We start from the raw sequence: 15,432 nt of genomic DNA, 5'->3' as shown, positions 1-15,432 counted from the left end.
GCTTCTAGGAAACTGGGAGTCCAGCACAGCTTAACCTTTACAGATACATCAGTCAGAGGCTAAATTTAAACCCGGGCCTAAAATTACTGCTTGCCTTATCTGGGGGGACAGTTCGGTTTGCTCCCTCAAGCCATTCTCTGTATTCCCAGAAGTCAGACTTTTGATTCTAGAATTTTCTGGGGTTTTCTTTTTTTTGGGGGGGCGGGGTGTCGAGGGGGCCAAGCAGTCACCTCTTCACCACTTTAGAAACCAACACTCCTGGGTGTTTTCAGTAGATTATAAAGCAGATCCAATCCAGATTTGTGGTTTTTTTCTATGTTCTGAATTTCTCCTAGAGAAAACTCATCAAAGAAAGTGCTGAGAAGGCACTGGTACAGATTGTCCCCTTGGCTGCACAGGAAAGGGGCCAATTAGGCACAACCCACGTGAGTCCGGTCCCTCTAGCCAGAAGGGATGGAATCGAAACACCTGGAATGTGACATCGTTAAGCCAGGGACCCTCACTGCTTAGCTGCTCACCATACAATTCTCAGGTAATACGAAAAGGCAAGCCAGGCACAGCAAACTAGCAGCTCTGACCCACTGGCTATGAAGGACAAGTCCAGACTCAGCGACAGAAAACTGGAAGTCACCCACCTCCAGACTGCTTCAGTTAATACGCTCAAGAAAAACACTTCCTTTAAAAACATGTCCAAGTTCCCAGGACAGCTCAAATACGGCCCCCCAAAAAGCCCCCTCAGGGCCTGAGAAGAAGTGACACTGAGCCACTGCCTTTTCTTTCTGCTAGAGCAGGTCGAGATGGAGAAAAGGAGCCGTGGGTCCCCTGGGCTAGATGCCTCCTTCACAGGCAGTGACCCTGCTGGCTACAGTCAGCCCAGCATGGTCACAGCACACCCCACCACCCTCCTGGCCCCAGGGTGACTGGCAGCAAGAAGCCAAGCCAGCAGCCTCCACCGAGAGCCCGGGCTCTGAGTGCCACAGGGACAGTAAGCACCATGATCCCTCCAGTTAGCTCTAAGGACAAGACAACAAGGATAGCTTGACTGCTCCCAGCACCATCACTTCCTCCTTCTGTCTTGAATGAACTTTTACATACTAACAGTCACCAGCACCAAAGAATTAAGTCAACTAACCTGCCTTGAATTTTAGACCAGCAATCCATATGGCTTTATCTGGTATAAATCTTCTGCCTTTGATCATTTCTGGACCGTGTAGGAAAAAGGAATAGCAATCATTAAAATCTTAGGCCAGAAAACACTATTTTTACATAACAGTTTCTTAACCCAAAATCAAGGCCTTGAACTCTTCCCTAAGTGTTGCCTGAGATTCCTTCATGCTTTTAATTCAGGGCTACGGCTCTTATTGCAAATGTCACGTGAGCTCTAACAGCTCCCACAGGCTTGAGGAACTTGATAGTATATTATCCACCATTAACAAGGACACATCTGACACCCAGTGTTTGGCTGGAATAAGCAGCACATTGTAATGACAACGGCGTAAATGGATCCATTCTGTATCATTATAGGCAGAAGATATTTGGCAAATTTTTATGTATTGTTTATGTACTGTACAAGTAACTTATTCTTGAATAATGCAAATTTTGCTATAATGTACAAATTGCTACACATGAATTAAAAGTTTTCAGAACTGACTCGTTGCCACAATCTTTAAAGGCTCTATCATTACAGGACTGCGGTCTCTGCAAAACCCCTGCTCCGCTCCACTGCTCGCTCCTCCCTCTGCTCCCTCACACAGCAGCGTGAGCACGGCTGTGAGTCTACAGCAGTATGTGACTCTGTACAGCGCTGTGCTGTTTTAGCTTTTCAGTCTTCTGGATTTATCAGTTTCTTTTTAAAAAGTGTCTCCTGCCCCCTTCTGGTAAAATAGGTGTGTGAATCAGGACGACTTCTGACTAACAACACTCATCTGCGTTCAGGAGATATTAAAAAGGAAGCTTACAGAACCAGCATCAGGCTGAGGATGTGGTATCTCAGTGCTGCCCAGCTCTGGCCAGCCTTCCTCCTCCTGGAGCGGACCTTTATCCACCAAAGAGAATGTCTCAGTCTTGTCTCTTTCTAGAGATACCTTGAACCAGAACTAAAGGTGAAGAAGAAAAGTCATTTGACAACTAACCTTCCAGGATTATTTAAGAAAGCACACTCAGCCCTCCTGCCTTGATACGAAGTATCCTATAATAGAAATATCTTAAGCTTATACAAACACACACTAACTTGATATCAGTTTTTAAAACTTTTTTTATTTTTTAATTTTTTTTAAGTTTTTATTTTATATTATCTACAAAGTAAAAGTTTTTCCCTTAACTTAAAAGTTGAACCACTGTAGACAGTGATCACTCCATCAAACTTGATTTATAAATAATAACCCGTCATTTTGACGGTAAGAATTTACTGAACCTTTGTCAAGTTTAGTAAAAGGGCGTTCCAAGTCTTGATTTTTTTTTTTTTATAGCAGTAATAGCAGCAAGAATCACTCTTGTTACTTCTTTTGCTAGCTGATGTGTTCATGACTTTCGAGGGTCATTAAAAAATAAATAACTTCCAGTTTCAGCAAGCAGAGCTGGGGTACTTGCGGGACTCTGAAATAGCATATGGAATTATGGAACAGCCCACAAGTTCCTAAATGCCTCTACTCGGTCCAAATATCTTCCACTGCAAGTGAACTGTTAGCATTCCTATTGGATGTTACAAGAAATCAACATAGATTTTTTAAAAACAAAATAAATGAAATTCTAGTTTTCTGTGCTTCCAGTTGGTAGAAGCAGTAGAAGGGAGGAGGGAATTTGGCCTTTCGGTTCCTCCAGGGCAGCCTTACAACTGCTGTTGGTGGTGGGCTTGTACTGTAAGAAAGAAAAGTGGATATTTAAACAGAAAACTGGCAACACCGTACATCAGCCTAGTGTCTCTGCAGCACACACCTGTAAACTATCCTTGTGCTAGCTGAACAAGACTCAAAATTCAATTCACTCTTCCCCCTCCCATCTGCACCAAAAAGGGGAGGGGTAGGTGGGTGGGTAGAAAACAAACCAGTCAGATGTAAAACCACTTCAGGTAAAACTCCCAGAAGATTTGTTGCTCATGGGGTAGAGAAAAAGGCCTTAACATACCCCCTCCCCAGATACTAGCCACGCACCAGTATTGATTTCAGAGTAACAGGTTAGACTGAAGTATCGCCATGGCAGCCATCAAGTGTTAGAGCACAATCACGGGGCCTTCTCTCCCTGTCAGGGCATAGGCTGGAGCTAAGGCTACACTCAAAACCAATCCACACACAGCACACTTTCTCATCAGTAGTCTTCTCCAGAGCTACAATCACACTCTGCCATGGTGGTAACCACCCCCGTCAGACTGGGGGTGGGGGGCAGGGGAGCACTAAGGAAGGCGAGCGCTGCCCTGTCCAGCCTATTGTAACAAGGAAGGCCAACTGAGTCCTAAGCATGCGTCAGCCACACAGAATGCTGCTGCTGCTTCTCATCAAGCCAAATCCTGTATACCATCAGAACACACACAGACTCGGCTCCTGGAAGCCTCAGGCCCTGACACTGAACTGATTGTCACAGTCCCTACTGTGCACACTCTGACGGGTCTGCCTAGTTCTCAAATGCGGGGCTTGAAGCGCTGGCCCTGCCTGCCATTCGATCTGTGCGAGCAGAATGCTTTGGGGTGCCCGGCGGCCCCTGCACACACACGCCTCACCTGAAGGGTGCGTCATATAGGGGAAATGCGCTGTTGTCGAGACTGGAATGGGCTGTAGTGCACTTTGAGCGAGGGCGGCCTGGGGACCGCCGGGTGGCTGTGTCGTCATTAGCATCATTGGCGCATGGGCAGTTGGATGAGAAGGAACCATTCCTGACTGTACATGAGCCTGAAACAGAGAGCTCTTTTACGCATACAGGCAACATCTCCAGCTTAAACAACATGTCAACTGTGTTCCTTTAGCTGGGCTGGGGCAGGAAAGGCCAACAGGGGGGCCCTCAGGGCCCTTTCTTTCCCCTGTGGACACTCCCTAGCGGATCATCCACTGACCCACAGACATGCGTCACCCGTGAGCAGGTCCTCCAAGGCTGAGGGTGCAGGCGCCCAGCAAGCCTGGGTAAAAGTAAGGGCTGCAACATCCTAGCCTTCAACATTTCTGACTGCGGGATTCTGTGTATGTCAGGCAAGACCGTCACAAAGCTAGCTATCTGATCCGAGGGAAGCTTTCTCAACTTACTAGGAAGAGATGCAATGATGCTTCAGGATCTGGCGTCTGAGTGGGGCCTGAAGCAGTTTTAAAGGTAACCTCCCTTTTAATTAGGAAAGCGGGCGATGACAGTCATCTATGGATTCCTTCGCCCTCTTGTTGTCTGCCCCTCCCCTCTGCTTGTCTGCTCACCGGCACATCTCTGTGAAGAATGAGTCTGGGCAGCGAGAGAAGAGACAGTCGGGCCCCTTTATTCTAAGAGACGTGCTGACTGAGCAGGAGCAGGAGGCTGCAGTAAATGGCTCAATGAAGTGGGGGAGGAGTGTCCCTAAACCAAGTGACAGTGAGTGCAACCTGGTCTGTCAAGCTGGAAAAGGGTTAGCCAGCCCACCTGCTGGATCCCAGCCCTGGGGAGACACGGCAGGCCCAGAAGAGCCCTCCTTTCCTGCCTCCCTGTGCACTGTCCTCGACCACAATAAGCCTTGCATGAAATGCTGCTTTTACTGTCTTCCATATTCCAGTGGGCCCATGGCGTATCTGGACTTCCCTGGAAGTGTTAACCTTTTTCTCGTTCAGCACAAAAACACAAAAGTGAGGTTTTGGGAACTCTAACTTAAGGTAAATTCACGTATCTACTTAGCCACCAGCCTCTGCTAACCACCTCAAGGACCCAGCTCTCATGAAGCTCCTGATTCAGCCAAACCACGCTGGCCCACACCTGACCAGACCGGCCCCCTCCCCACTGTCAAAACCAACCATCCGCTGCAGTGCGCCACACCACAGGACCTTCCTCACTTGTGCAGGGGAGGACGCCCAAACTCCCCAGAGCTGCAGCACTCTAGTCACAATGTCGCCTTCTGAGAGGGAGCTCCAGCCCCCAGCACGCCAGCGCCTCGGGGGCGCACCGTTTAACAGGAAATGGAGTTCAGTGAGCAGGCTAGCCTACACCTGCCTCAGACAGTTCTGTTATGAAAGCAGCAAAAAGAGCCATCAAATACAGCCGATTCACCCTTACCAGCTCCAGGGAGGGCCTCAAGGACAGTGTTAGAGCCCAATGTCAGTGCAGCTCCTTATTAAGATCATCTAACTTGGCCCTGGATTGCAGGGACTTTAGTCAGCAGCTGATGCAGCCGGCAACCACGGAGATGGCAACCACACCTTTCAACCATCAGAGGCTCACGCTGGAGGAGAGCTCCAGAGAGCCAGGATGCTAAGAAAAATGGGAATGCCTGAGTGCTTCCAACTTCTAGTTACACTCACCAATGTATAAGGCCAAGCCCTTTCAAGAAGTACAACATATGGTCAAAGCGGATGTACTGACAGGCAAGGAAAACAAGGGGAGAGATTTCTCTGGAACTCGTGTAACTAAGAGTCAAGCGGACAGGCTCAGGGCAGTCACCTCAGAGAGCTGAGAATTTGTGAAGGCCCAACCTCCCTGCCAGTCTTTCTCTCTCTCTCTCTCTCTGTGTGTGTGTTTGTGTGTGTGTATGGCGGGGGGGGGGGGGGAGTGAGGGAGGGAGAATCGGTAGGGATAGAGAGAGAGGGAAGGGAGAAGAGGAGAAAGAATGTGTGACTATGTATACACATATAGCAGTGAAGCTGTATCAAACATAGCAAAGCAGACACAGGAAGGAAAGGACTGGGTTGCATTCCAAAATCAGAGAGATTTATAAGGTCTCAGATGGGAAACACTGAAGGACTGACCCATCAACAACTTCACTGACCCCATTACAAAACCACACCAACATTCAGTTAGGGCCAGATCACATGTATTTGAGTGGGGAAGGGAGACAGGCAGATGGCATCACACACAGGGTTTCCTAGCCTGCAGAGCACCTGGCTCTTCACTGCTTCTCCAATAACTTTCTTATTCTACTTGATCTCCACAGAAAGTTGGCTAAAGCTGGTTTACCTGAGGTACGTGGGCCATGTGGGGAGGATTGGTGTATGCCGGCTGAACGTGAGAAGGATGGATTGTAAAGACGGTCTGTTGTGCTGTTGGGAAACTATTCTGTGGCGACTGCGTATTGGAGGCAGGGGTCATGGAAGGTGGGGTTGGTGCGAGCCCCGCGTGGTAAATGGCTGACTGCTGCTGTGGACTGGCCAGATGGAGCGCCTGGGCGGCCTGGTGCTGATGGTGCTGCAAAGCGACAAGAAAGAACTGAGAAAACCATTTCTTCAATGAAAAGCAGATAAGGTCACACACAAAGCTGAACTCCATACATGAGCGTAGGCTCCACTGGGCCCACTGAAGATGAAGGCCAGTGGCAAGTACCAGAGAATGTACAGGGAGGGAAGGGCAGGGCTGGGGGGCACCCCCCATTCAGAGACACTCCCTTCTGGGCACAAGCCCAATTCTCAGCCTGGCGGTAGCAAGACCCCAACCAAGCAGAGGTAAAACAAGTCCACTGCCCCAGGGAACTGAAAGATGTCAAAGAGATCCTCGAGTGCCCTGTTAACAAATAGGACTACAGAAACTAACATGGAAAAAACCTCATTGTGTTAACTGTCAAAAAAAAAAAAAAATCCCAAGCAAATCTCCTACACAATGTTAGATTTTTCAATCAATTATTTCTAGAACTTACCCAAATCACTTCATTCTCAAGATGTATCTTAATATGCCTTAAAAACAGTAACAACAAAAACCAAACGCCAGGGCCACAGCGGGCAGAGTTAGCGGTCTGCTGGCGCCGCGAAGCAACGCTCTGAGGGGTTTTGATCAAGCGATACCCAACGCGCTCCTCAGCAGTGGAAACGCCCAGTGAACAGAACGACGCACTTCTACAAGGACCTGGGTATCTCCTTACCTGAACAGGACTGGGTGCAGGATGACTGCCACCATGCTGGCTCTGCTGCTGTCCGGTGGGGGTAGCTGAAGGCTGAGGATGTGGAGTATGTGGGTGCAGGGTAGCATTAGGGTGCGCATACTGCTGAGCAAGGGAGCCAGTGGAAACTGAAGTGAAAGAGAAAGGTGTGCGTACAATCGACATGTAGGATCGTCTCAAGTGCTCCTCTGTGCCTCATCAGCTGAGCTTTCGTGATACTCCACGCCTAACTTAGGCTTTCACTAATCTGTTTTCGACTCCACTTAAACCGTCCATTTTCTTGAAAATCTAAGTGTGACGTTATCACTTACCAATTACACTAGCATTTTAATTCTATAACACAGCTGTACACATTAAAATCAAATTAAATTTATTCTTATAAACAGTCACCATATTTTCCTGAAAAAGCAACTTAAACAGATAAGCAAAAACAATCCACACACACATACACACACACACACACACACTCACTCTCTCTCTCTTTAGCTCAAGGCCATCATCTGGCTAACCTCACCATGCTACTGCCCTGGAGCAGACACAGTGTCCCGTGGGCACGGACTGCAATGGGGCTGGGAGCGAGGGCAAGGTCAGGGTTCTATCTTCACAGCAAAATGACCATAATCAGTCTCAGCGGATCAGAGAAGTCCCTCTGCCATTCAGTTCATACCCTGGATCCGCCCTACTCAAGGATCTGCCTCACCTTTGCTTTAAAAAATCTACTAAATGGAATTACCTAAACTGTGTAGAAAAATGAACTCCCTTCAAAGCATCCCAGACTTCAGGAAGATTTTTACTAGCTAGAATAACTTCAAAGGAAGTATGATGGGCCATTCTAAGTAAAAATGTGTTCATCAGACCTGAGAACCTAATGCCAATTCTTTATGGATCTCAGCAAGACCATACCTTGATACCAAACAGGAGATTACATATAAATTTGTTTGTTCATGTATTCCCAAAACAGCAATCTGAGAATCAAAATCACAGTGAGTTCACTGCTTCTAGTAACTCCTGGCAGCACGGATACAAATCTAACCACGATGTGGCAATGAGCTGAGCACAGTGTTCTTAAGACACATCCCTAGCAACACAGGACTTCAGCATTCTCTCAAATTCATCCTAAAATTCCAGAGAAGCTAAGTTCGTACACAGAAACAATCCAAAATAGCTCCTCATGTTCCTCCTATGACACGTGAGCAAATACAGACATACAGGGGACTGACAGGAAGAAACAAGTGCTGCTATGAGAATGGGCACTCTAACTCCAACAGTCTAATAGGCAAGACGGCCAAGAGTCACCAGCATAGGTGACACCCGGCACGTCCCAAAGAAATGTTATGCAGAGGGTTAGGCACATGAAGCAATTCTGTTATGCCTGACATTGTAGGACCAAAGGCCACCAATATTCCAGCCTAAGTGGTTATCTCCCCAACTGTATGTATTTTTTAAAGTAGACTCTCTGCCCAGCATGTGGCTTGAACTCACAATCCTGAGTTTGAGAGCTGCACACTCTACTATCTGAGCTAGCCAGGCACCCCATACACGTATCTTTTAAACGAGGCAAGGGTGAGGCAAAAAGCCAGTGCTAGGATCACCTGTGCATCCACTGCCAATGTCACAGCAGGCATTAATATTTGTTAATACCCAGATTAAACAAAACACTTTCATTTATACAGTGAAAAAGTTTCCCTAAGAGTTAATACACACTGGAACATATTAACAAGGAAGATTGTGGCAAGATAGTCTCTGTGTGTTTTTAGGAAGGGTCCATGCCTGTTTTCTGGGAGCTAGGAAGAATAATGTGCTAACTGCTTTCCCTGAACTCCCTGGTCCCCACGTGTCAGTGTCTTTCTACGAACTCATCTGCTTATTAAGCAGCCATTCTTCACCATCATCTTCACTTCGTTAACTTTCAGATCCCCCTAAACTGTCTAGGCACTGACTTGGTCAAAAAGACCTGATGTAAATTTCGAACCCAACTCTGCTTATAAAAATGTTATACTCATTCTTCAAATTTATTTTTAAATAACTATAATAGCCACATGTAGCTAGTGGCTTCTGATTACACAGCACAATTTACAGCACACTTATCATCACTGAAGTTCTACTGGAGAATGTTGTCTAGAGTCACTCACAGGCCTTTTTAAAAAAAAGACAACTTTAGCCGCAGTGTGGAGTTGACGATGCTGACCCTGAGATCGAGTCACGTGCTCCACCGCTACGCCAGCCAGGCGCCCCTCACGCTCCTTATTTTCACACTATTAGCATCAAAATCCTCCCTATCCCAAGCTTCTTAAATGTTTCATTTGCAACAATACTAAATATATCTAGGGGAAAGCTATTCCTGAATACCAAGACCTAGTACAGAATCTCAGAATTTCTATTTTTTAAACTTTATTCAAGAGAGGTTTGTACTTTAACCTTCTAAGTGAAGTTTTAAAAAACAATAAAATAAACTCTAGCTGGGTGCTATATTATTAATTTTCTGACAAAATAACATTACCTCCAACAAGGAGAATAATTACATCCATGATGTCTCATAATGAAGTAATTCATCCATTTAAAAAGGTTAAAATCTTGAAATTATTTGGAAAAAAATTAAAGATGAAATATGTTTTACCATGCACTTTTAAAAGGTATCAAAAGGCAGAATAAATGAAACAAGATGGGACTGGGAGGGAGACAAACCATAAGTGACTCTTAATCTCACAAAACAAACTGAGGGTTGCTGGGGGGAGGGGGCTTGGGAGAAGGGGTTGGGATTATGGACATTGGGGAGGGTATGTGCTTTGGTGAGTGCTGTGAACTGTGTAAACCTGGTGATTCACAGACTTGTACCTCTGGGGATAAAAATATATTATATGTTTATAAAAAATAAAAAAATAAAAAGTATCAAAAGGCTATATTCTAATTTATATCTCATTTGCATCCACAGCACAAATACTTCAAGTAACCCAAACTGTGCGCATCTACACAGGCTTTTGTTTAAAAACAAAAAAACAAAAAACCTGTACCCCTGAAACAAGTAATACCTTATGTTATTTAAAAACAACAAAAAAAATCCTTTCCCTACATAAGTAACAGCAAACTACAATGCATTCTAAGAAAAATCAAGCACCTGTAAACATGCATCATTAACTGCAAATTAAACTTTGAAAGGTGTAATTAGAAATAACTTCCTTTATCTTCTTGCTTAAAAGATATCTGCTAAGCAAGGGCCTCATCCAGGAACTCTTACCCCCACTCAAATACGAAAACTGGGCAGCTAATTGGGAAAAAACGTGAAACTGACACATTTTAATTCAATACTTATATAACCAAAAAAATTCAGTCTGGTTCCTTGAAAGGCCAGTTAAGAATGGGACAAAGGTTGGGTAGGAGAGATATCCAAAGGTTGAGAGGCATAAAGGTTGGAAGAAAAGAGAGCCAAGAGGAAGGAACCAAGATAAAATAAATGAGGAAAATTTACTAGACTCAGGGAAAGGGAGAAGGGGAGAGTGGAAGACAGTAAAAGCTAGGCGGTACTGAGTCCAATTAGTTCATTCATTTAGCCAACGATTCCAAAGACTAAAAATAAGTTTTCTTCAAAATTCTGATTTAGCTATTCATCGGTTAAACTTCGATTTATAAAAATTAAGTTGCCTTCATGAAACCTGGATGAATTCAGGCTAAGCAAAGAAGCATTGCTTTTCTGGGTTTTACCTGGTCCAGAAGTCTCCCATTCACTGTATTCCCTGATACAAATGTTTAAAACTCTAAATGTATGACTTGTCAAATCCTCCTAACACTAATAACTACATTATAAAAACTGTTTCCTAAGCCATGATCCTACTGAAGCCAATTCAGTCCACAAGGCTGTGTGTTTAATTTTTAACTAGGTTTTATCATTTTGACCTTGGATGCACAAGTCATGAGAGATCACCAGCACTGCAAAACTAAAAATGAAAACAAAATCTTCCAATTTGCTATTAAATTCAGAAAAAAGCAAGTGAAGAAAACTGAACTCTTAAAGGGGAGTAACAGGCAACTAGATCAAACCAGGACAAAATGGCTTCTTGGGAGGGGGTGGTACAAAGCAGCAAATTAAATTACAAACAGCAGCCCCACTGTTAGTTTCTTTTAAAAACTATTAATTCCTTTCAGGGGGAGTTGTACTAAGGCAGTTAATATTTAGGTTTGATGATTAAGGACCTTTTAGCTACTTACCAGGAAACTGACTCCAAATTTACTATCAGAGACAGTAAGATGGTGAGGATAACTACATTTGAGACCTCAAATTGAGTACATAATAAAATTAATTACTGACACTGTCTTTTACAAACTGTATCACATACAAAGTTTCCCTTTAATAGTATAGATATACAGCAAGACTCCTTTTTAAAGAGCATCTATTAAAGGATTAAATTTGTTAACAATTCCTAGCACCAAATGAGTAACAAGTACACACTTATTTTTGGATACCAAGTCATGACACAGTCAATGAAAACTTAAGTCAAAATGTTTTCTCAACTTTTTAAAATCTGGTATTTAGTAAATTCAGACATTAAGTCTGTCTAAAATAATCCAAAATTTAGTATTTAAAATCTTAATCCTTAATATCCCTTAAAATATAGTATCGCACATAAAGTGACTCATTATTGACATACATTTCTGAAGGACTTGTTGTGCAAGTTAGTACCTCTCTATTCCAAATACCGAGAAAGTCTGCGACTAGCCTTATTCAAAAACTGCCCTAGAAAATAAAGAAGACACACCTTACACATTCATTTCTAAAACAGAGCCCTGCCCAGACTTTCTCCATTTAGGAGCCACTGTTTATTTACCTTTTCACTGCTGGTGAGAGAGGCCGGTGCTGCCAAACATAATCCAGCAGCAAAGCTGCGCTTTCCTGGTGAAGCTCAAAACATCCTGGGGTGTCTACACCTGAATATCTTAAACCTTCTTCAGTCATGCAAAGACTGAAAAGACAGAAATGTTTCTTCCCTAGAATTTCAACCCTATTCAATTAAAAAATCCTTGTAAGGATGAATTTCTTCTTACCAGGATACTGAAAAAGCCTGCTATTTTAAGCCTTCTATACTAAATTTGTGGCTTGGATTTAAAAAAAAAAAAAAAAAAAAAAAAAAGGCAGTTCAGCAGAAGTTTCTTTGAACAAGTAAAATATTAGGCACTTCCAAAACAGTCGTCACATGTTTGCTTGGTATGCAAAAATTAATTTCTGACGCCATTCAGTTTTTAAATTAACTCCAGCTTTCTTAAGCTGGGTTGTATTTTTTTTTTTAACTCTGAATTGTTTACAAATATACATATATTCAACAATTTTGGCTGGCACAAGGAAAATATTGCTCAACAAGTCTACTCCCTTAACGTGTATTCTTTAAAAAGTGTTTTACTGTTCAATTAAAATTAGTATAAAAAACCCAACTCACTGGCAAAGTAGAAAGAAGGGCTTGTCTCCTTGTTGTATGGTAATTTGGGACATGCTGAATTTGGGAAATAGAAAGGTAAATTAGCCTTCTGAGGTGTGCATTTTCCTAATTTTCTGGAAAGGTTGACATATTTAGTAATTTCTTTTTGTATTCATGCATAAATCATTTTTCTTATTTTACAAGAGATGACAAGCACTTTAAACATTGCTACAAAATTATACAAAGGACTGAACCAAAAGACACTTTCTTCTGTACTTAATGTGTCGAGTTCCACATTCTGACTTGCTTAAATAAAAGGTACAAAATCATTATGTAATCAAAGAGCAGTATGGCATTCCATTGAACAACCTGAATACAAATAACGCACCAAAATAAGAGAATATTTACCAAGTTTAATTCAAAAGACTCAAACAGTTTTGTAAATCATGAAGAGAAACATCATTATTCTGTAAGATATTTATTAGGCATCTGGAAGTGAACCCCCAAATTTAGAAACATAATAATGGTAATATTAAACATGGGTATAGTATCATTTCTTATTAAAATGTCTACATAAATCTGTGTGTCTGTAAGGACATTTGGAAGGATATGCACCAAAATGTTAACTGGTGGTTGTCAGGTGTTGGGGATAATAGGTCTATTTTAAATCTTTTTGCCTCATGTATTTTCTCATTTGCTTGCATTAAACTACCAAAAACAAACTCAAATAAACTCAAAGAGGATTCTAGATCTAATTCTTCCTGACGGCTTCGGTTAGTAAAGAAAGTTTCATCACTAGTATTTCTGAAAGGGAAAATACCACTGCCATAGAACAAAATGAGGTGAACCAGAAGACAAGGAAACAAAAAGTAACTTCTTAGGAGGGAAGGGGCAAAGGCAATGATTTAAGTTAGATTAAGGTCAGAGATGAAGTTGGTGATCAAACTCCTTTCTATAACCGCTAGAAAGAGAACAAGGTCAATAACTATTTAGAATGTTTAGTATCTCTAGTAATTTAGCTGTTCAATAATCTGTCAGCATATTTATATTAAATACACCAACCATTTAAAGAAAATAATCACTTTTATTTTGTAGTCATTAGTGTCCTTTCTATTCTTAAAGCCTTTTGCTGTGGCTGTTAACAACGAATGAATGACAAAAGGGTGACATAGAACTGTCGCCAACATCTGGGTGCATATTCTTTTATTTGCATAAAAAGTTGAAAATATTTAGATAGAATGAAGCTTAAAAATAGACATAATTCATACTCAAAATACTTGGTTCCTTTGGGAATATGAAATATAAGCTGTTCAAGGGAAGTAAGTATAAAATTAGCATTTCTATGCAACAGATTTAAAAGTACATTATTTTAAACTAAGACAAAGTGTCTATATCTGGCATAATTAAGTCTTGGAAGATCTAAAATAACTGAAGTAAATTACTGAAGAATTAATGACCTTGCTTTACTAGATTAAATTATGGTTTATGATGGCAAAGAATAAAATATTTCATTTTCTAGTGTTCTTTTTAGAGTATGAAATATCAAAACGACACCCTGAGTAAACAACCGTATCAACAACCATATCATAGCAACAACCATATCAAGTCCATAGCCTCACCTCAGCCTACTCTTATCAAGAGATGTCAATTAGATACAACATGTGTAAACTGTAGGAGAGGAGTTTCAAATCTGGCTGAGCAACTTTCTCCCACCAATAAAGAACTAGTCCTAATGACAAATCATTCCAGATTTTACTGGACATTAGATCTAGTGTTTTATCTGCAGTATTTCTTATTTACGCACATTTGAATAGACTTCAGGGTCCAAGGACAGCTACTTTTCAAATGGAAATGTTTGGGGAAAGCAATTATAAAACCATTAGTGTATCAAACACAGTATTTACGATACAGGCTATTTCAAACCAATGAACATCCATCCAAAAGACAAAACCAAATGCTGGCAGTTAGTGAACACACGGAGGAGAAAGATTCTTCTCAACATCACAGTATTACTACAATGTCTCAGAAGCATGGGTACACAAACAGCTATTCTCTAAAAAGTAATGGAAATTTTAACTCAAAAGTTTTAGACCTTATTCCAAGGGGAGTATGCCAGAAAACGGGAAGGAAGAAGTGTTTTTTCTATTTTTAAAATCATGATGTATTTATCAGAAATATATAAAGAATCATAATAAACTTTTTCACATAATAAGCCTTTAGCAAAACATAAGCCTTTAGCAAAAAACTGTTAAAATGTATACAAACTGTGTAGAAGCATGTATGATGAATACACTTTTATGCAATTTCATATATACTTAGTCCTGGTTAAGACAAGCCAATGAAAAACAATTATAACCAAAATCATAAGCCAAAATCAGTCTATCGGTATTTTTTCAATTAAATTATGAATGAGTTTTTTGTAAGAAAGTTTCCCCAAACGTGGCAATTACATCATTTTAACTTAAAGGGCATAATCCACAGCAGAAGGTTTTAAGTGGTAAGGTATAAAGATTGGGTTTAGGAACTTTACAAAAACAATGCCTTTAATCATTTAACATGCCTGTCACTGTGCGTGGGCAGTGGGAGCGCGCCTCCGGGAAGAAAGCGCGAGCAGCAGGTCATGGATGACAAGAAACTTGACTGCTGCTGCCTGAGGCCTATTCCTATGAACCTACAGAGTATCATATAGCCGTAGTCATTTTAAAAGTTTTAAAAGGTTTAAAAAAATGCAATGTCCATGTAATGGTACTTTCTTTCTCAGAGTGGTGTATTTTCCATTTGTATGAATAAATTTAAATTTCTCTCCTCCCACTCCAAAAAACTGAAATGCCAATGGGAAAACCTAAATGACAGTACAGGAGTGCTCAGGAAGGTTCAAAACAAAACTTACATCTTAATGAAACTAGAACGAATTAAAGTTTTTTTGAAAAATATGGGTCCACTCACAGACTCTATTACTTTAAGATATGAGTGGAAATGTCATTTTAAATTCTCAACATTGAA

The 15,432-nt window shown here is 41.8% G+C and overlaps 1 protein-coding gene across 7 annotated transcripts in view; it reads right to left on the bottom strand.

Moving 5' to 3' along the window:
• Positions 1 to 2,236: 2,236 nt before the first annotated feature.
• The window catches only part of ATXN2 (ataxin 2), a 115,617-nt gene continuing 102,421 nt past the window's right edge, over positions 2,237 to 15,432 (bottom strand). For 4 of the 7 annotated variants that reach the window (XM_059139120.1, XM_059139122.1, XM_059139126.1 and 1 more), the window contains 5 exons: positions 12,451 to 12,504; positions 7,007 to 7,152; positions 6,112 to 6,339; positions 3,713 to 3,881; positions 2,237 to 2,856 (listed from right to left, as the gene is read on the bottom strand). In XM_059139120.1, coding sequence (XP_058995103.1) covers positions 2,828 to 2,856; positions 3,713 to 3,881; positions 6,112 to 6,339; positions 7,007 to 7,152; positions 12,451 to 12,504 — 626 coding nt within the window. In that variant the 3' untranslated portion in view covers positions 2,237 to 2,827. The remainder of the gene's footprint in view (positions 2,857 to 3,712; positions 3,882 to 6,111; positions 6,340 to 7,006; positions 7,153 to 12,450; positions 12,505 to 15,432) is intronic. The other 3 variants (XM_059139123.1, XM_059139124.1, XM_059139125.1) reach the window with 2 other exon arrangements.

The sequence above is a fragment of the Mustela lutreola genome, chromosome 11, assembly GCF_030435805.1.
Source record: "Mustela lutreola isolate mMusLut2 chromosome 11, mMusLut2.pri, whole genome shotgun sequence".
NCBI lineage: Eukaryota > Metazoa > Chordata > Mammalia > Carnivora > Mustelidae > Mustela > Mustela lutreola.
The sequence above is the reverse complement of the archived record's forward strand: the minus strand, read 5'-3'. Positions and strand labels throughout refer to the sequence as shown.